This window comes from Peromyscus eremicus, chromosome X (genome assembly GCF_949786415.1).
Source record: "Peromyscus eremicus chromosome X, PerEre_H2_v1, whole genome shotgun sequence".
NCBI classification, from domain to species: domain Eukaryota; kingdom Metazoa; phylum Chordata; class Mammalia; order Rodentia; family Cricetidae; genus Peromyscus; species Peromyscus eremicus.
Window position 1 is genome coordinate 32,879,591 of NC_081439.1, and position 22,630 is coordinate 32,902,220.

General features: G+C 38.0%; 1 protein-coding gene across 1 annotated transcript in view; it reads left to right on the forward strand.

The window, feature by feature from the left end:
• The window catches only part of Ptchd1 (patched domain containing 1), a 54,186-nt gene that overhangs the window by 25,742 nt on the left and 5,814 nt on the right, over positions 1 to 22,630 (forward strand). Inside the window, exon 2 of the mRNA XM_059251337.1 lies at positions 11,636 to 12,296. Within this exon, the coding sequence (XP_059107320.1) occupies positions 11,636 to 12,296 (661 nt within the window). The remainder of the gene's footprint in view (positions 1 to 11,635; positions 12,297 to 22,630) is intronic.

Genomic DNA, 22,630 nt, shown 5'->3' on the forward strand with positions numbered 1-22,630 from the left:
ACATTATACATGAGAAATTTAAACTGTCCTACAAAAATTAAGCATAGTACAATTATGTCAAATTTGGTGTGTATGGCGGGGGAGGTATAGTCTAAGGCTAGCTGTTGATCTAATGAGACCAACCACTTGTCTCCAACATGTAAGCGACAGGATCGAATTCAATGTCATCTGTTTATTTAAGATGTAAATGATGTGCATGTAGCACAGTAAGAGCCTATGGGTACAAATGAGTTATCATTCACTGTCACCAGAGGAAGTTTAAAACAGGAAGAAAGAACAAACTCTGAAGGTTCAATCAACACATCTTTTGGCTCTTGTGTGCCTGGCACTATTCTATGTGCCTAGGATATAGAGGAGTAAATGAACCAAAATCCCTGCCTCAGAAAGCACATATGCATTAGTGGTAAACTGCTTTTGGGAAAGGATGATACTCAAGTACCCTAACACCTATGGCTTCCAGCTGATGTTTTATAGTAAATCTAAAGCTGCTAGCCCTTGTTACCAATAAAGGTTTTCTTCTTTGTTTGTCTGCCTGTACCGCCGCCCCCCCCCCCCCCCGCCCCCAGAGGTTGGTAACATAGTGTTCATCCCACAGATTCAAGGAGAAAGACCACAGACCAAACTCCTGGCCAAATTAATTAAAGTAAGCTTTATTTATAATGTAAGCATTGTATTTAAGGTTCTGTCTCCTCCTGTAAGGCAGGGTTCAAGAGATCAATGCTGGACATGGGGGAGACAGGGTTTTTTATGGCTCAAGGTTCCAAATGGGGGATCTGGTAGACAAATAAGCAGGGGTCAAGGAAGCAGAACATAAGCAAAACAAGTTGGTCATAACAATCTTCTGAAACAAAAGGTATGGTTGCGAGGTGGTCATAACAATCTTTTAAAACATAGGCATGGTTGCAGTTTCCTGGAATAGACAGTATAAAACCACACTGTAGTTAAGGTTATAGGTGGGGCATGGCCCAATCCTTTAGAAACAGAGGTTTAATTGTGAACAGAATTGAACCTAGTTTGTCTTTACTATAAGATGGCTTTCAAGGCCAAGATGGAGGCAGGCTAGTTTATCAGGAGGAAACAAGCATGATGCAAAGGATATATTTTAAACTATGGAAAGTATCCTCACTTTCCACTTGTTTTCTTCTCTCTGCTTGGGTAAACATACTTGTCACTGGTAATGGAGTTATGTCTTCTCTTTGAAGTTTCTCTTGGAGCATCTAGCGTTTATAGGGCTTCAGGATTCAATGTAGGACAGAATGTGGTTGCTTCTCTTGGGCAATTTTGTCATGTTTGACCCTTTGACTTTGCTATGCCAGTGTCCTCAATGCTGTGGTCAACTATGATTAAGTCTCATGCAGAAAATAAATTAATCAATACCCAAATTCCAAAGCAGAGATAGCAAGAGATAAAGTCTTTACTTTGCTAAAGAAACTTCCATTAGGAGGCAATCTTCTGAGCCCAATATTTAAATCTGGGCTGGTCTACATGCTAAATTTGTGATCTGGAGCAAGCTGTTTAAATTCCTTGAGACAGTTTCCTCACCTGCAAATGGAAATTATAGTCTCTAGTTCCACCAGTTTGAGTATTAAATGAGGTAATACATGTAGCATTCTTCACACTATGACAATAGGAACTTGGTGTCCTTTACATTGCTTCCTTTACAGCAACTACCTTTCTCTGACTGGTCTATATTTCTTTAGTTGATGTGCACAACCATCTCACTAGAGAACTAATGTAAAGTACCTGGGATCAGTTTTAGGCTGGGAGCTTGTGCTGCAATTAATAAGTGCCAACTTTCTTTTTTCTTTAATGTTTTATGCATATGGGCGTTTTGCCTGCACACACATCTGTGCGCATACCTAGTGCCCACAGAGGCCAGAAAAGGGCATTGGATTTGATTCCCTGGGACTGGTGTCTGTCACAGATAGTTATGAGTTGCTATGTGGGTGCTAGGACTAGAACCTGGGTCCTCTTGAAGAGTAGCTAGTGCTTTTAACTGTTCAAACATCTCTCCCAGGTGCCTATTTTCAAACACAGGCTATCCAGCTATTCTCTTAAAATATTTATACTGATACATACTAACAATTCCACTTGCCTCATAGTCTACTGACAGAAATTTGTAACCTTTTCACTTCATCAAATATACTTTTCAAAAACAACTGAGGAAGATCCTAATTTAAAAGAAAACATGAGAGCAGCAAGGCAGAACAGAAGATACAGATGGAGTACTCTGCTTATTCATTTTGTTTTTGTTCTCAGTCATTTTTTGGATTGTACTAGTGTGTCAGAAACTGTTGATAAGCTGACATTTGACTTATAATTTATTTTCCAACAGTCCTAATGAGATAAGGTATTATCATCATCATCATCATCATCATCCCCATTTTAAAGAGGAGGAACTGAGGCATACATGTACCAAGGCTGACACTGAGAAATGAGGCCAGACAGCATGTCTCCGCCAAGACACACTCTACCACCAATATCAACACCTCTCAGAAGAATCAAGGCCTTAGCAAGCCCATTCATAGAAATAATCATAGCCTTGGCCATTTGCTGCCAGATCAGGAAAACAAGAGCAACAGCTGAGGCACTCTTTCCAGTTTTAAGAGTATTAGCTTTGTGTGAGCACCCTGAGAGAAAAATTATTTCCAGTGGAAAATGTATTATCTGGTAAGATTCTTTTATACTTTGCATCAGGCATTCATTCTAAGGCTTATGGTCCATCATCCAGGAGAGGTGTTAGCATGCCATCAAGTAGAACATTCTGTTGTCATTGTTTCTTTAGTCATCAGTCTTAATTTTTGTTGTTCTCATCCTTAATGCTCATTTGAGGAAAACATGACAAAGAACTCATCTGATAGGAACATTTTTTTCATGAAGTATAAATTTAGGTTATTATTTGCAATTTTAAATATTTTATGGATGTGGGTTATATAGTATTTTGATTTTTTTCCTATGGGCTAAAACTACTAAAAGTGTTAATTCTGCTGGAATGCAGAGGCTTATGCTCAGAATGTGTGCATCTTTGCTTTTGTTTGTGAGGGGGAAAGGAACAATTGCATGAATGAATGTGTGATATTATTCCTAATGCATGGTGCCCTGACCTCCAAAAAGCTTCTCTGGGAACCCAAACAAAGACAATGACTTTAAGCATCTAATTTAATTCAGATCCATTATCTGAAAGAAAGATAATCCTTCCCTCAAAGGGTCATTGTGATAACATATAAAAGGTGCTTGGCTGGGAATTCAGTATTCACATTCTTATTAGAAACTGTACCTCCTAGGCTGGACAGATGTCTCAGTAGTTGAGAGCATAGGCTATTCTTCCAGAGGATTCAGGTTCAGGTTTTGAGCCAAACTAGCCTACTCAGTGTGCTGTAAGCCAAAGATAGCTTTTTGTTTTGTTTTTGCATTTTTGTTTTTTGTTTGTTTGTTTGAGACAGGATCTTTCTACATAACTCTAGCTGTCCTGAAACTCACAGAGATCCACCTGCCTCTGCCTCCTGAGTGAGTGTTGGGTGTGCTCCAGGACACCCAGCAATAGACTTTGTTTCAGAGGACAAGATGACCTTTAATCTCCATACTCAGGAATCTGTGAGTTCCAGGACAGCTAGAGGTATGCATCAAGACCCTGTCCCCAAAAATAGGTAGATGATTGCTGAGGAATGACACCAGAGCTTAACCTCAGGCTTCCACAAAAATGTACATATGTATACACACACACACACACACACACACACACACACACACACACACACACACACACACACAAGTTCATTCAGTCTCCAGATTCTTCTATCTACGTGTTTTTTTTCCCTACATCTATGTAGTACATGCTCCAGGCACCCTTCTGAGTAAAGAGAATGTAGTAATAAACCATACATGCACTCTAGCATGGCAGAATTTGTATTCCCATAGGGACAGCAGAATATGGAAACAAAGAGACAATGGTATATCATAATTGGTGTTGTGACAAAGTTAAAATAAGTTGTTTATGTCAGTGATTGTTTTTCAGTTGAAGGTGTTATCAGGGCATATGATTAAAGGGAAGTGAAGGAAGTGGGCACACAAATTTAGTAGGTCCCAGAGGTACATTCCAGTGACTCTCAAGAGTCAGAAGAGCAGTGAAGTAGGAGCACAGCAAAATATGAGTCTAGAGGAGTCAGCACGGACAAAGCCCCGTGTAGTTGCTCACAGTCAGAACTTGGGTTTTACTCTAAACATGATGGGAAACCCTTGGGGGATTTAGAACAAGGAAGGTGGCATTTTTCATAGGTTCATTTTTCTTCATCTTAAATGGCCAGCAAAATCAGGAAAGGAGGCCATCTGACTCCTAATGCAGTGTTCTTCCTACTTGGGTCCACATTCACTAGACTAAATGTCCTTGGCTTTTTGATTTTACTTTCCTTTGCATTATTGGCTGTGGTCTCCTTCCTAAATCTTAAAACAATTGTTGCCTGTTCTGTGCATTTGACTCCTTTGCCATTTGGCCAACCAGCTTTAACATTCTCCCATTTCTATGAGCATTGCTCCTGCTACAGCTATTAAACAAGATTCATTACCCATGAACTTGCTCAGCAAGCATTTAAGCTTGGCCATGAAAGCAAAGTCAGGACATAAGGGAATGAAAAATAGTAGCTCTGATTAGAAAGTTTAACTTCACAGATTTCTAGGAATCTTCAGATATTGGAATTCTTTTTTTTAATTAAGTGAAAATTTCTCCCATATTATGGAAATAATTACATTACATTATCTTCTCATCCAGATCAACATGAAATCAGGCAAAAGCTGCAGTGGTATACCACATCTGCTTTTTACCTTCACCAAGACTATTTTTGTTTGTTTGTTTTGTTTCTCAAACCTTGGGTTCAGTACCTTCCAATTGAAAGCATATCTGTTTTCCTAGCTAAGCCCTGGAATACAAACTTAGGGAAATTAATGAAATGGGGTTGTTTAGGCTGATTTTCAGTATCAACACCCACAGTCTGAGGATTTACCCCTGTGAAGTAAAGATCAAACAGGCACGATGGGCTCTCCCACACCTGTACTGCCATTGCAATATTGAGAGAGGCAACAAACAGTTTGATAGACATGATTCTAGGCATGCATGTGCAAAGGGAAATGTGTGACTAGATAGTCACTTGTTTGGCTTCATCCACAGCTTAAATTTGGTGTCCTCTGAAAAATGTAATGTTTCAAAGGCAGAATGATTATTTCTGTTCACTTATTAAGGGATGACTAACTTGCTTTTGGCTGCTCTACAAATGAATCACAGTAACAGTCCCCAACTTTGGACTTCTGGTGTTCTGATGTAATGCGTGGCTATTAAAAGAAGAGGAAAGAGAGTGGGTGAGAGTGAGCTCATGCAAAGACAGAACGTAACACACAGTGAGCTAGTGTAATTTATGAACTGCAGAGACCAGATCCATCTACTTCAAGGTGTTTCCATGTGACCTGGGTGAGGATATCTTGCCAGATCCGACCTGGCCACCTATAGTGGCAGAATATAGAACCTAAAGAAGACCTAGAATTTGGAGGGATTCAGTGCAGAAGCCACTTGATGTAGGGGGAAAAAACAACCTATTCCTTGAATGTATTTCTAAGCAAATTTGATTTAGTGTCATTTGGATGGTAGTATCTGACTGCAAGTTATATAAGTTAGGAAAAAATCAACGATATCTCTTGTCTTTTTTTTTAATGTGTGTAGCTTATTCTGCAGTAGCAGCAGAAAATGGGGTGGGGACATGAAACAAAGAAGAGAAGGCAGCTGAAAAATGGGATGCTGTGCCAAGTCCCACTGGAGTGACTTGAACTGTATCCTGCCAGAGACCAAGGAATACCCATCTCCTCCAAGTGTTTCCTCACAGTTGGGATTGCTTGGTGACTGAAGGTACTCTCAAAGCATGTTAAGGGCCCTACATGGTCAGAGTCAACATCCTGCCTTTCCTCCCCTCTTTATAGCAAAATTGCATCAGATCTCATATCCCACAGGTATTTTTCCTGTGTTAATAAGCAGTCAGAAGCAGATACTTCCTTCCTTCCACGTCCCTTCTGTACCCTCCTCTACAAGGTGTTCCTGCTGTCTTCTGAGGAAGGTGCGAGTGTGCCAAGGAAAGGCAGAAAGGAAATTAGACTCTGGCCTGTGGTGACCGGCAGCCCATCCTGGCTTTGTCCCAGACTCTGGCAGAAGGGAATTAGAAAGGCCAGTGCTTCCCCAGAATGAGAAATCACTCAGAGAAGAGAATCTTAAGTATATCCATTTTCTTTGTCCTGTTTTCTTTCTGTGTTTCATCTTGTTTCAGATCTGTCATTACCTTAAAAGGAGCTTCAGCGTGTTGGAAAGTGTGCCTCAAGTAGTTCTAATAAATCTCAATTGTTATTTATGATGTTAACTTTCTTTCACCTAGTATCTAATTGTATAGTTTACAGATGTCATTTATCTTAGAATAATGTGACATTACAAATAAAATGGTGGGTTCTTGAGACAATCTGCACCAGGTCTTCTGCATATATGTTATGGCTGTTAGCTTGGTGTTCTTGTGAGACTCCTAATAGTGGGAGTAGGTGTGTCTCTGACTCTTTTTCTTGCTCTTGGGACTCTTTCCCTCCTATTGGGTTACAGTGTCCAGCCTAGATATGAGGGATTTGGCCTTCTCTTACTGTGTCTTCTTTTGTCCTATTTGGCTGTCGTCTCTTGGAGGCCTGCTCTTTTCTGAAGGGAAAAGGAGGGGAGTGGATCTGTGGATAAAGGGGAGGTGGAGGTAGCCAGCAGAAGTGAAGGGAGGGGAAACCGTATGATAGAAGAGTCTATATTCAATAATAATAAGAAGAAAAAAAGAATCAGCTAGGCCAACACCCTTCTTATTACTGAAAATGTGAGATCTGAAGTCTCAGACCTAAAGCAGTAGAGTGACATCCTTAAGATCTCCAGCATATTGAAGGTAAGCAGAGAAGCCATGTTGGAAGCCCACACATCTTATTACCAGATTCTCTTTTGCCTCTGGGCTAAAAGGAGGAATTTTCAGTAAGCTCTTCTCCAAAAAGCTTCATCTGGCAATTCTAGGCACTGTAGGAAAAATAGAAAAGTATGAGGTCAAAACCCACCCCCTTCATTATTTGTTCATATTGTCATGTGATGGTGATGTCTAAAGATGAGAGTTAGCTGTCTGCATCATCTCTGATCTCTCCGATTGGACCTCCAAGTGTGGCTGTTCCACAGCTCAGTCATTTCACTGGAAGCTATCTGAACCAGGTGGCCTGACAATTCTCCATCTTTGTCTGATTCTTCTCTTTTCTTTCTGCCAAACTTGTGTTCGTCTCTGGCTGTGTTCTGCTATGAAGTTAGGCCTGCATCTGCTTTTTACTTTGCAAGTCATCATAGGTGATTTATTGAAGCTCATTAAGCCTCAGTTGCTCCAACTGCAAAATGGGGATAATAATTTAAGCATTTCTATAGTTTTAATCATGATAAGGTTTTAAAATGTGTTGAAAATGTTTAACAGACTAGTCACTAGTACTATTATCATTCTTAACATGAAGAGTGAAAAGAGCAAGGAGGCTGACAGTTTAAATGATATGTTAAGAGACTTGGAATGAATTTCAATTTAACATTCAATCTTGATGTCTTTAGAAGCAAATATATAATAATCAAAATATCATGATCAAGATTTATATAGGCTCAGACTTTACTAATACAAAGTACTTGGTGTTACTGTTAGACACTTCTCATTTTGTATACTGTATTTCATATAATTTTGCATGCATGAATGCAAGCACACTAAATTTAGGAAAATTATCATATTACTGACAACACAGTAGATTTGATGAGTACTTATTGAGTGTGTCTTTGCTTAATGGCATCTATACATAACCATGCAAACATAGATTTTTCCATTGACCCATGTAATGGACTCAGACTATGGTAAGTGTCAGGGCTACAAATTTGTCTTATTTTCGCTTCCTTTTCTTTTCTTAAAGCCTCTTAACTAATTTATTGCTACACTCATGTGGGTTGCTGCTGTTTATATTGTAGATTAGCTGAAGCACAGTTTCCATCTTTCTGGCTTTTCATTTTCATTTTTCTTTTTAAAAAAATCTTGCAAATATACATTGTACCACAACTTAGAATGTCAGGGTTCTACTTCTCTCCTTGGGGCTCCCTCAGGAAAGTAAATCAGAGCATTCTAAAACCATGAACGCATGTAGACATCTAAATACGTGCAAGATGTCTGACCATGACAAGAGTGAAATGTGTTTATCCTTGACATGTGATCATTAGAGTCAATGATGAGAGCTGATTGAGTTATTTCAAAACTCATAAAAAAGAGTCTCAACTTTTGGTTTCTATTCTATCTTCTCACCTCTTATTCCATAGCACAATCCCACAGACTCTCCCTGTCAGGGGGGTGGCCTCAGCCACCACCTAGCTGCTTTGTCATTCATTCTATGTCACCCTACCACTCAGAAACAAGAGTGACACATGTGCTACCCACCACTCCATCAGAAATTCAAGACAACTGCATCTCACAGCATCTCTACTGCTGAGTTAAGAAATTTTCCAGTCTCAAGCCAGTAAGGTTCCTTCCCATTTTCCAAGACTCTCAGCAATTGTCTGCTAATACAAAGGTTAATATGGTGTCTCCTTCCTTCCATGTGTAATCCCAGAGGTCATAGCAGTAGATCTGCAAAGTTGGCAGATCACTAAATAGTTTATACCTCCCCAACCAGCAGGGCATGATCATTGCAGGGAATGGATGGAAAAAATATCCCCTGCTATAATTGGGTTCAGCCCTGTGGCTTAACACCATCTTATTTGGCAATCTTTTCCTCTTGATATATTTGGTAATCACTCTAAGGGAGATTTATTACACTGCTTATGGGAACAAACAATGCACTAAATATTACACATATGCATGCTTTCAATATCACTTCTCTAGTCTATTCTGACTTTTTCCTTGCAGTCTTCGACTCTTATCAAAATTCTCTCATCTTTACATTCTTCTTTATTTTTTCCTCTTCTAAAATAACCTTTACATTGGAAACTTTTGGTGATTAGGAATAATCCTAACCAAGATTTGCCAGCCTGTGCTTAGGCAAGAGTGGACAGAAAAATACTTTCAGAGCTTAAAACCACTGAAAGATATTTTTCTGGCCATTAATCCCAAAACACCAACACAAAAATTTACCATATGGTTCGAACTATAAAAATAGCCTCCTAGGTATATCTGGAAGACTATATGTATATGTGAAGTAAATGAAAGTATTTTAGCCAAAGATAACACAATAAAGTATTTTCTGAGCCTAAGGGTTAGTGTTCATGAAGAGATATGGAGGAAGGGGACACTGGGAGTTAGGATGAACAACTTTATCTCTGGGCTAAGTGAAGTCCTTTAACAGCTGGTGCTTCTCAGACCTTTTCAAAAAAGCATACTATCCCACTCACTAAGACACATGCATGGCAAAACATCTTCACCAATAATCCATTTAGAACAGATTGAGAGAAGATGTAGCAGGGTCATGCAGACATTCGTGGGAGCGTCCACTCTGTGTTAGGCACAGCCATAGATACACTTGTTTATCTAACACCCTAACACATGTCTCACTGGCCTCATTTTTGCAGACCAGCTACATTTACACAGATAAGACAAACCATCATGACAATAACTGGCTGAGGAGTTGAAACAGTTAAATTGGGGGCCTATGTATCTACAGTTGAAACAACAGAAGATGATGCAATTTTAAGATGCCAATTAACCCTATCTGCAAGGCTTCCATGAGCCTTTGTATTCTAATTATAAACTGAATTGCTGAGAGGAGGTAAAGTGTGATATTCTGTCACATGGTAGTAGTTCATTTAAATCCCATAATCACTTCACAAACATACTACCTGTTTTCTTACTTGAGATATTAGATTCTATAAACACTTACATGCGATTTTAGCAGCAGGGTAAAAAAAAAAAAAAGCACAAATTCCGATATCAGCTGCTGGCAGGAATCCTCACTGCAGTTCTGGCACCTAGAGGTATATATGACAAAAACCTAAGAACACAGGCCCTGTTCAGTCTGCTAGATATAACCTGGTTCTGCCTTTTGTGATGCATGTGATCATGGACAAATGATTTAAGTTCTCCATGTCTCAGTTGCCTCACCTAGGAGATAGGCTAGTGTTCATACCTACTTTGTGATCTGGTGTAATTTCTAAGTTAGCCAATCTGTGCTAATGCCTAGAACTGTGCTTGGCATGGAGTGGATGTTATTTATCTTCTTATGTGCAATTTGACGGCAATTATGAAGTAACTTGACACAACCACAATCTGACATTGGTCAAGGTGTGTAGAATAATTATTGTAGCACTGGGGATAGAAACCATGATCTTGTATATAATAGGCAAGTACTCTACCAGCACACTCCAGGCCTTAAAGTGTATAAAAGTCACATTGTGCTCCTCTAGTATGATTTCAATTTATCTCAGTTAGACTCTTATCATTTAGCACCTTTCCCATCTATGCAGACAATGAGCAGCAGAGTAGACAAGGGCTAGTGTCTTAGTTAGGGTTATTATTGCTGTGATGAAATACCATGACTAAAGCAAGTTGGGGAGAAAGAGGTTTATTTGGATTATATTTTCTTATCATAGTTCATCAATGAAGGAAGTCAGGGTAGAAACTCAAACAGGGAAGGATCCCGGAGGCAGGAGCTGATGCAACAGCTATGGAAGAGTGCTGCTTACTAACTTGCTCCTCATGACTTGCTCAGCCTGTTTTCTTACAGAACCCAGGACCACCAGCCTAGGAGTGGCACCACCCACAATGGGCTGGGCCCACCCACATCAACTACTAATTAAGAAAATGTCCTACAGGCTTGCCTGATCTTATGGAGGCACTCTCTCATTTGAGGTTCCCTCCTCGCTGATAACCCTCACTTGTGTCCAATTGACATAAAACTAAAACAGCACAGCTATCAAGGTAAACTTCTTGACTTTTATAGTAGGGAGTAATTGGATAAGCTTATTAAGCTGCCCTGCAAATTGGCAGTAAGGGACTAGCCTTCAGAAGACCTCTGCATTCAGAACTGCACCTTCATTGACTTGTTACATCGTTTCTCCAAAAAAAAATAATAAACAAGAGACCTGTGTAAGATTTGCAAACATTATAGACCATTTTGGTCACAAATAAAGAGAACATAGAAGTAATATTGGTACTTAAATGCAATACTTCTCAAATGTTAGCACCATTAGAATCTCTCAGAAGGTCTATATAGGTTGTACTCCAGAAAATCTGATTTCTCAGTTCTGGAATAGGGCCTAAGAATTTGCATTTCTGATAAGCTGTTGGGTTGATGCTGCTAGACTGGGAGCCACACACTGTGAAAAGTACTGATCCAATGTATGTCTTGCATCTCTACTACATATTGTGGGCCCAGCCCATTGTGGGTGGTGCCACTCCTGGGCTGGTGGTCCTGAGTTCTATAAGAAAACAGGCAAAACATTTTACTTAAACTCTCTGTCTTAGAGATGGAACTAATGACTTTCTCTTTCCCAAAAAAGAAGAAACATTTTAATCTCTGGAGCTAATGTTACTTATTAATGTCTACTTGTTCATTAAAAAAAACTAACTGTTGTTTTTCTCCCCCATAGTTGCATACTGCTGTAACCAAGATCCAGGTTCCAAGGCCTGGCTTTAACTATACGTTTGCCCACATATGTGTCCTGAATAATGATAAGACTTGCATTGTGGATGACATAGTACATGTCCTGGAAGAGCTAAAGAATGCTCGGGCCACCAATCGGACCAATTTTGCTATCACATATCCGATCACTCACTTAAAGGATGGAAGGGCTGTCTATAACGGGCACCAACTTGGAGGTGTCACTGTACACAGCAAGGATCGGGTGAAATCTGCGGAAGCCATTCAGCTCACTTACTATCTGCAGTCAATCAACAGTCTCAATGACATGGTAGCTGAGAGGTGGGAGTCCAGCTTCTGTGACACTGTCAAACTATTCCAGAAATCCAACAGTAAAGTCAAAATATACCCGTACACATCCTCATCGCTGAGGGAAGATTTCCAGAAGACCAGCCGTGTATCAGAACGTTACCTGGTCACCAGCCTGATTCTGGTAGTCACCATGGCCATCCTCTGCTGCTCTATGCAGGACTGTGTCCGCAGCAAACCCTGGTTAGGCCTACTTGGATTGGTGACCATAAGCCTAGCCACTCTCACTGCAGCTGGAATCATCAATCTTACTGGTGGGAAATACAATTCCACCTTCCTGGGAGTCCCTTTCGTCATGCTAGGTAATTACTGCCTTGCCTTTTCTTTTCCTTGTTTTTGTTGTTTGTTTCCTGTTGCTGATAGTAACTAGTTTTCTCGAAAAGCCATTTAACATTTTTTTTTTCAGTTATAGTGTTTTCATTTTGCTGAGAAGGCCTGGAATGAGTTCTGTCAAATAGTGGTCATCACCAAGGAGCAATCTAATCTGGTGCAAATGCCGGAAAGTCAAAGGGTTTGGCTCTAGCTCTGTTTCTACATTTAATCACCCTGTAGTATTAGGCAAATACCAATCTTGTCTGTGCTCTAGTGTGTTGGGGTGTGTTTCCTCAAATCAGTCCTAAGTAGGGCATGCAGATGCAAGTAGTTTATTTAGGAGAAAAACTCTAGTAGAACCAGTGTGGGGATGAAACAGGTGAGCCAGGAAGGCAGACAGCCCTGAGGATGTTAGAGTACTTCTGTGGGTACTGGTAGATCAGCCACCTTTAGAAGATTAGGTAGGTCCTCCTCAGAGAGGTCCTCCCTGAAGAATGAGGAAGCTGGGCTATTTACACAGAAGCCCTGGGTGAAATTCACTAAGAGTTGCTCCCCTGCATAGTTAACCCCTCTGCACTTTCCCCCTGCAGCTAAAGAAACTCCCCAGGTGACTGTGGTGAGAAGCCTTCAGGGAGTTTTAGAATTGCAAATAGAAGGGCTAGCGGGTTCTGCTACCTTGCTTCCTTTTTCCATCTATAAATGAATAGAGTAGATGTGAGCATCACACAAAAGGATGTGATACGTAAACAAGAACTTGGAAAGCATCCTGTGAAATATCGGTAGCAAGGATTTTTTTTTTTTAATTAATCTTGCTATGAACATCTTAGAGTGGTGGTCATGGGGTTCTTCCAGAGTTTTTAACTGCAGAAGAACATCAGGAATTCCTTAATAGAGTTAATGCTCAAAACAAAGTCACAGTGTTCAGAGCATTAGCTATTCTGCCTGCCTGCTATTGAAGATGATTGACTCGTCTAGTACACTCGGAGGTAAAGTTCCTGTGAGCCAAAGATTAAATGAGGTCACTCTGCTTACTGTGGCAACTACTCATCAATTCATCTACCAAAATTAAAATGTCACTTGGGATCAGATACCACAACACAAGACAGTTGTGGTTTTCTGTTGTTGTAGGCTGGCAAGTCACCACAATTTATTTTATTGGTACGCCTTATGCCATGTTTCAGAGTAGCAGTAAAAAACAGAATTTTCATAAGAAATCGCTGCTGAATTACAGTTAAATTATAAGTAGGGCTGACGGAGCTGCATTCTGCCCTCAATACTCTGTGACCTATGCGAACTGAGACCTAGTCAATAAACATATACTAGTAGCTTTTGCGGAAAGCAAGGCACTGTGGAGAGGCCAAGCAGTCAGAGAATCTGCCAGATCAATTTAGTTGTCACTCTTGAAAACAACAGAAGAAAGCTGCCTTACTACAGTCTGCAACCAGGCTGATAAGAAGGCAGAGCAACCTCCCCCGTTAAACTGACTCCAAGAATGTGTAGGTCAATTGTGGAATCCAAGGCAGTTCCTCAAAGAGTGGGGAGGACTGAGTATTAGTAACTTCCTCGGAGAGGTGAGTCAGGTTTAAATTAAGATGTGTTGCTCATGATTAGTCACATGCTTGAGTGCTTGGATTCTTTTTTAACTTTTCATTTTAAAAATAGTGGTTCTGTTGTTGCTTTTGCAAGATGAAGATAAACAAGAATAAGAAATAGGTTGGGAACTAAAGGGAGGTACAAAGGTTCTTAAGGTGACAAAAAGGGTGTGAGAGCTTGGGAAAGAACTGGGAGTGGTTTTATGGTACCCCAACATATTACCAATGATCACAAAGAACATTATAATATTTAGAGCTTCTTAAAATTAAGGAAAATAAGGAAAATAAATTACACTATTTAAAGCTTCTTCGAATTAATTGTAAAGTAACAACATTCAAACCTGATTTTATTAAGCATAATGAACTGAAAATATTCAAAACTTCTTGAAACTGTACAAAAAAAATTAATTAGAATCTTTAATATTTCCCCAAATTTACTTTGTATTTTTAACGATAGTTTAGGTATTCTTTATAAGTAAACATATATATTATATATATATATATATATATATACAAAATACAAAATAATATGTCAGATAATATTGATACAGTAGGGGATGTGAGTGATGTTAGGATGAAATGATGCCCTTAGAGAGGATTGTCTTTAAAAAGTGAGTCCAGAAATGGTTAAGTAGTTCCACAATTCCCCAGGGACTATCACTGAACTTTACCTCAGAATTTAATTCAGAAAACAAAACAGAACAACCACCACAACGGTAGACAAACAGGCATTTGCAGTAAAAGAGAACAAGCAGGACAGGTGCCCAGTCCTCCCTTCCTTGTTTGGGATTTGTGAGGAGTGTTCCCTGCATTGATTTGATGGCAGTTTTTCCTGCTGACAATCAGCGTGCAACCTTTCTGTACATTTTCAGCCCATACGGTTTTCAAATTGTTTAGTCACAACATGAAAGGAAACTACACATTTTAGTGGCTAAGGCCCATTTGCAATAAAGACTTTGCACGATGTAATGTGTGTTTAATATGCTCATAAAGCTAACAATGCCTGGATTTAGGATGCTTGCCCTTCTGGATTTCTCAGATAAACTCTTCATCCTTCGAGGATGATTGTAAAATGAAATATAAGCAAGAGCAAATTCATAAATGTACTCAAGACCAGTGTTTAGTTCAGTTTATTGATGACTAGTCCTAAATTAACAGCAAACATTTCAGAAGACCAAGAATAAATGCAGTGCTAAGAGCTTTGTACTACACAGAAATTAGCTGTCTAGTAATTTGTTGTCTATTAAAGTACTTATTTATACTTAACCAAATCAAGTTATTAAAAAAATCTTCTTGATTCAGTTTGTCATGTAAAACTACATCAAATCAAATAATTTAGAAGAAAAAAGTTTCATAAAATATTGAATGCAGGAGTCTCCTTGGTTATTAAAAAATCCATAATTTGTCAAGTATTGTAAATTTCAAATTCAACAAACTGAACATTCTTAGTGTGACCGCGGTCATGTAAGGCCAGATCCAGCCAAATGCCAAAATGGCAGTTGATTTACAACGGAAAATTTTAAGACCACATGTGTTAAGCAGTATTAACTTGACAAGATTCCACCAGAGGAAGGAATTTGAATAAACGGTGAGAATTCATCATAATGGGATGTGATTGTATGTTTCTAGCTAAGATGATACATGTTATCTCTGGCAAAAAAGAATATATCCTACACAGATGAATCAGCTTGGCCATCATGTAAGCATAAATACCTCATGATTTAGAATGTTTTTCATCAGTGTCTGCATATTAGACATTTCCAATTCTGCCATAACCTCTATCCAGATGAGTCAGGGTAGTTTATCTAAAACTGAAATCCTCAAAGGTCTACAGTATTATAAATGCTTATTGTCATTTTTTAGTTGCTAGAATTTAGAGAACTTAGTTGGTTATATTAATGTCAGGTAGTGAGGTATTAGTATTTGTAAACATCACTTTAATCTATTATAAAATATCATCTAAAGAATGAAGATTTACATATGGTTGTCCAGGTGAGGATGATTTAAGAAGTTGCCATCAGTTTTATATGTTCCAACTCTCTACAGGTGTGGTACTTATTCGTGCAGCTTTGCTTATTATACACAAGTCAAGAAAGGAGTAGAACACTGGAGAGTGTAGAAGGAACAGAGGAAGGTTTTATTCCTTATCCATATAAGAAGTTTGTTTCTCATATACATTCCATGCACATAAAAGAGAGAATTGAAGCCATTGTGAAAGATAGTTTAGATATCAATTTCCATGCAGCATTTTAACTTACAAAGGTCACTTTATCTTTGTTGAGATTCAAGAGCCCTGGAGACTGGACGAGACAAAAAATACTCTTCAATTGTTAAGAGGTCAAATGTCAAGTCCAGGGTGCTCTCTTCTAAATTATCTAACCAGTGGGGCACACAGCACTTATATGACTTATCTCAACAGACTTTACAGTTTCAGGGATTTGAATGGGAAATAGAATGTATATTAAGTGCTAAGAGGGAAATAATATCAGAAAAGTTGTCTTCTTACAATGGCATATTCTAAGATTATCTGAATTTTTAATAGGAACCAAAGATTAACTTTAGTTCTTTAAGGTTTGTTCTCACTGATACCACTTGAAGTGTGATAACAACGTATGTGGCCCATAAAAGGGTTACACTAAATTGTGTAAGAAGGTTATTCATGACTGAAAAGATTTATTCCTTGATTATTTATACTCTCAGTTTAAACAATCTTGAAAGGTTTTTATATTCTAATAGATTCCTACATCATTAGAAACATGGGGGAAAAATATCTTCTGGATAGTAACAATATCCAACCATCTTTTACCTAGAAAATTGACACTATTTCCCAATGATATCAGAACGATAAAAATGGTAATTTCATGTAATTCAACATAACACATTACAGTAGAAATATGGTATTTGCAGCAATATGACAATCTATATGATAGAATAGAAATATGGAATAATATGGACATACTTAGTTTAGATGTAAAATAGTTAAGAGTTTTAATAGTTTCTAAAACAAACCACTTATTAAGATTTTGTTTCTCATATTTCTTTTGTCCACCTGATTTTAAATAAGTGAATAATTCCAGGCCTGAAAAAATGACTCAGTAGTTAAAAGCTCTTGATGTTCTTTCAGAGAACTGGAATTCAGTTCCCAGCACACAAATTGGGCAGCTACAACTACTGATACTTTCTTCTGGCCTTTTCAGACACAAACACACACACACACACACACACACACACTGATAATAATAATAATAATAATAATAATAATAATAATAATAATAATAAATTAAATCTTTCAAAATAAGAGAAAAATTCCATACAATATTTTCAAGGTTGTTTTTTACCCTTTAAATAATGCTCTATAATTGTATAATTTATAGAGATATGGAATCTAATTTTGTGATTAGTTCTTAAGTCATATTATTGTAAAGGGAAGGTGGAAAAATAGGGTGGAAGTAGAACAAAACAAATTTATTGATATACTCCTCGCCATAATCTGTGACTAGGGGCACAGATTAGAGAAGGCAGAACTCATCTGAGTAAGGGAGCTGTATCCTTGATACAGGTCTCCTAGGTAAACTCTGGGTAATCTGATGACTTAGTCTCATCCAAAGAATGGGAGAGCAGCTAACACTGAGCTTGGAAAAGCAGACCATAAGGGAAAACACCTAGTTTCTATTTGTACTAGAATATCAGAAAATTGAAAAATGATTCAGATGGGTCAACAGGAGCTTACTGTGCAAGTTGAATCACAGTCATTGTGAAAGAACTTTTGCTGTTCACTTAAACTCTACTACATTATTAGCTAGGAACAAAATGTCAATAGCTTTCTAGAATGTTCTCTGCATTGATCAATATAGCAGCACTAACATTTCTCTGCCTCATTGGCAAACATATTCCTCATCAGCCTACTGTTTACTTTATATGTGCATAAAGGTATGATTTGTGTGCATAATATATTACAAATAACATTACCTATAGCAGATATCATATATAGTATAGAATTACTTTATATTATATATATTAGAATTAATTAACATTAATATTATTTAACAGTGCTTATTTTTGAATATTTAAACACAGATATCTCTCTGCATATATTCAAATAATTTATATATAAATATTAAAATATGCTTAAATAGGATATACCATAAATACTTGTGTGTATATATTACATGTGTTTTCATGTGAAAAGATACTACACAATGGCCATAGTAAATATTATGGACCCTATTTATATATAATATCTAAATACTCTAGTATATTTACATATAATATCTACATACTCTATCTTTAAATAAAGAAGGTCTATTAGCAAAATAATTTATTGGACTTTCTTATACAGCTATCTACCAAAGGAAAATTATTTCTCAGATTCAAACCCTTTGTTGTGATTAGAATCACTAGTATGTATCAAGTCTCTAGTAGAAAGACTAAGATGCATACATCTCTCCCTGATACAAGTATCTGCCTTTACTTAAGTAGAGTACACTTTTACTCTTACTCTTAACTGTGAGACAAAACAGGCTGGAATAAGCCAAACAATTCATATTGTAAAGTAAATGTTTATAACTGACAAATTTTAAATGTAACCCCATTAATTAACTTCTCTCTGAAAACAGGTGTTACTCAATCCAGAAATATATATGCTTGAGATTTCTTTTTGAAACAACAAAAATTATGAATTTATGCAGATACCATTGAAGAACAGCATTTTATAAACACGAGCTACTTAGTGAAATTCATCTAAGAGTAAAATACATTTTAAGTAGAGCTTGTTCATCCATTGTAATCTATGGATTTTTTAGATGACTGTACTTGTTTTGTTTCCATACATGAAATTTGGCACTACACAGTTCTAAGTGACTTCATTTTCTCCTGACATTACATGGTTTCATACTAGACCTTAAAGATGATCTCCCAGTAAGCCATGTCAGTGTAACTCATCTTCTCACAATTCCTCAAGGAACTCAAGTTGAGGAAAGGCTGCTAGGAGGGAAGGGATTCAAATATGAGCATTCAAAGGCATCAGTCAGTCGCTCTGCTGGTCTGTGAAGACTGGGGAAGTAGGGAAATCTGGGACTAGGGAAAAACTAAACTTACAAAATCCAGCAGTACAAAGGAGATCAGTCCTTATGATTAGTCTTTGACAAAGCAAGCAAGCAAAACCAAATCTCCCAGAAGGTCTTTCATAGAAAAGCATTAAATAAATTTAAAACATGATTCACTTTATGAACAAGTTTCTAGAACCATATCTACTGGATAGAGTTAACTCTCAACTATTTGCTAGTGAATTCCTTCCTTGGTAGATTATAAACAACCTTGAAGGCTTTGGCTGTACCCCAGAAAAGAGCTTGGGTGAAAGTGAGATTTAATCTGTGAGTATGCCTGAAAGTCATCCTAAGTGACTGAAGGATTAGCTAGCTGAGTTTCTTCTACTATTAGTGTTATTTATCATCTGTGCTGCTGTTTCTCTTCATTAGTTCCAAACCCTGGAAGTACACACACACACACACACACACACACACACACACACACACACACACACACACACACACACACACACACATCTTCAAGTCACTTAAGGTGACTTTCAGGCATACTCACAAATTAAATCTCATCTTAACCCAAGGTATTCTCTGGGGTCTAGCCAGGGGGTTCAGGGTTGTTTTTAATCTCCCAAGGCAGCTACAGCAAGCATGTGAAAGTCTGAAGATGACTTATGTCACTCAGTTCTCTCTTTCTACCACATGAGTTCTGGAGACTGAACTTGGTCATCAGGCTTGCTGGTAGACTCCTTTACTGACAAGCCACCTTGCCAGCACCAGACAGTGCTTTAAATTTAACACAAAGCAAACAACAATATGTTTTCTCTTAAAACACCTTTTTTTTAAATGAAGAAAATAATACTCAAACCTCAGAAAAAAAAATGTCTTCAGTCCATAGGCAGTATTTTAGACTACACCCTGTAAGATTTGGCCTCCAAGGTTCCTAAGAGAGCTAAAGAAGGGACCCACCCATGTGAGAGGAAAGTGGAATGGAATGGATCCTATGAAAAGCCACCCCTCCACATTTCCCTAACTCTAACTTGCCCAGTTTACTGCTAGAGTAGCAGCAGTAAATGATAAAGCCAGGACTGGCTGGCAAGGGAATGAAAAGATGTTTCTGTGTGGTGAAATGGTCCTAATTACTCTTCAGGTAGCCCCATTTTCTGTCCCAGTTTCCCCAAATTAAGAGAAGCTGCTTTCATAGACCATTGTCCCAAAGCAATTTGTAATTAAAACTATACCTTTAAATGTCAAAACTAAAGGAAACTCAACTGTAATTCTGGACATAGAAGGAATTTCATGGGTGTTTTATGGGCTCTTAGAGTGTGTTTCTCCTTGAGTCCATGCCAGGAAACAGGGTTCCCACAATTTATCTTTCCTTTAAGATAATAGGCCAACCTCTTAAGCATAAACATAAAGCTGTAACCTGAGTCTAGTGCCAGCCAGGCACTCCAGGCTGCTAACAAATCCCTAAGAGGTGCCTGTAACTCTCTTGGCACTCATCTCTCCCTTGACTGACTGAGGTGTAGAAAAGAGTTAGGGATCAGCAATTATCCCAGAAATTCAGGGACTCCTTTGAGATATTATACAATTACAATTTGGAGTTGAGAGTATAGGAAGCTGATTGACAGGTGTGGCTTGAGAAACAAGGTTCTAGCCTACCAGGAGTAGTGACAGAAAGGCCATTGATAACTAGCAACAAATGAGTGATCAGATAGAATAGTTTCTCACTGCCTTCTCTGACCTCTGGGAGGACCTTCACACACACAGAAAGGAGGGGAGGAGAGGGGAGGGGTTTCCAAGAGCCCCTGAGAACAAAATTAAAATTTTTTCATTGGAAGTGCCCCTTGAGCCAAAAACATATGCAAAAAGACTTAGGACCTAATGAAAATGATCAAACTATATACAATGGGAATTTAAAAGACAGCAAAGGAACTCATGTATTTTCATCTTTCCTTGAGTGTGATTATTTTCAACCTGGAACCTTACTTATTATCTTTTTGCTCTGTTAATTTAAAGTACTTTTCTCATTCAGCTCCTATGATTATTCAACAATACACTAAGAAATTGAGTCCTATTGTATTGTCCAACAAGTATCAGAGTCAGATAATACCATTATAAAATATCACACTAATTTTACTTTTAACTTATATTTAATTTCATATTCAGTTTTACATTTAATTTTCACTAAAATTCTACTATAGGATTAACTCTAATTCTGCTATATGATATTTAGTTCCTTGCCATATTTAAATACTCAGTACTGAAGTCTTATTTTGAAGTATTTTTGTTTGCAGCAAGTAAATACTCTAGAAAACTATTTGCACTTTCCAACAACTCTTGAGGTGTGTTTACCTTCCAAAGCTTACTTGTTCATCATGGTCCCAGATAAAATGGTCAAGTATTATTTTCCCATGGCACTGATGTCTCATAGGTATTAGTCTTCATATTACCCACTGACAAAGATTAGTTTGCTTTTAATCAAAGATTGGTCAGTCCATCCAAAGAAAACTGGAAACAGGTTTAATAGCTAGTTTTCCCTCTTGAGACTAGACATTGTTAACTGCCTAAAACATAATTAACAGCAAAATGCCAGCCAACAAATACACTTTCACTTCATATCTGGGGAATTTAGGTGCTCCGATTTAATAGGGGCCATGGTACTAGTAATCAAATCAAAAGTCTTGGCCTGACCTCTAAAAGCAGCTGTAAAATTATGTCTAATAAATTAAGATGAATTCCAAATCCTTCAGAGGAAACAGGCCAATATCATTACTATGTAACAGATACTCATGTGTGAGGTCAGGACTTTACAATAAGGATATAAATACCAGCCTGAGTGCAAGGTGAGACATATCCTCAGTTATTTTGCATACAAGATAATGGTGACTCACTTCACTCACATTATACATGGCTGCATATATTAAATTTCTTTTTTTTCAAAACAAGTCCATCACACCAGAGTAAAGTGTTATCCTCAATAATGAGACTAAATTTGCCAAGGTGTAGAAACAGACAATTACATCTTCTATCCCAGTGCCAAGACAGGAGTTATCAGAAGCCATGATGGGTCATTTTGGCAGGGTTTTTAATGTAGCTTAGAAGTTCAGGGAGGTACAGCAAGGAAGTATCTGGTTCCAACCAGAAGAGGTGCAGAAGCATGCAACTACAACATGGGCAGTCACATCTATGCCACCCCAATGTTGCTGGAATCCTAAACAGGAAGCCAAGAGCCCGAAGCAGTTAAGGGAAGTTGTTACCAAAAGGCCACTGCCAAATAGTATCAAGAATTTGGCAGAATCACTGTATACTTGATATGTTATCTGTGAATAACTAGAATTGGTGGAAAAAAAATTCCTAAAGACAAATGCAGGTCATATACCTTAAATCCTGTTGTCATTTTTAGCAATAGCAGTGAGAGTTCATGTGAATCTTTTTTTTTCTTTATTTTTCTTCTTTGTTCTCCACTCAAACTTGTTCCTACTTATTTTGCTTTGCTCTGTTTCTCAGATTTATTGCTTTCTGTTCTGATATTTAGGAAAGAAAAAAGAGACTGTGATTTAGTTTCCTGTCAATCCTTAAACTAAATACAGTACCTCTTTATCACTAAAGACCTCTGCTTGGCCAATTTTAAAAGAAAGTATTGGACACTGATTGGGAATAACCTGCCCACTGCCTTCCTCTGTGCTG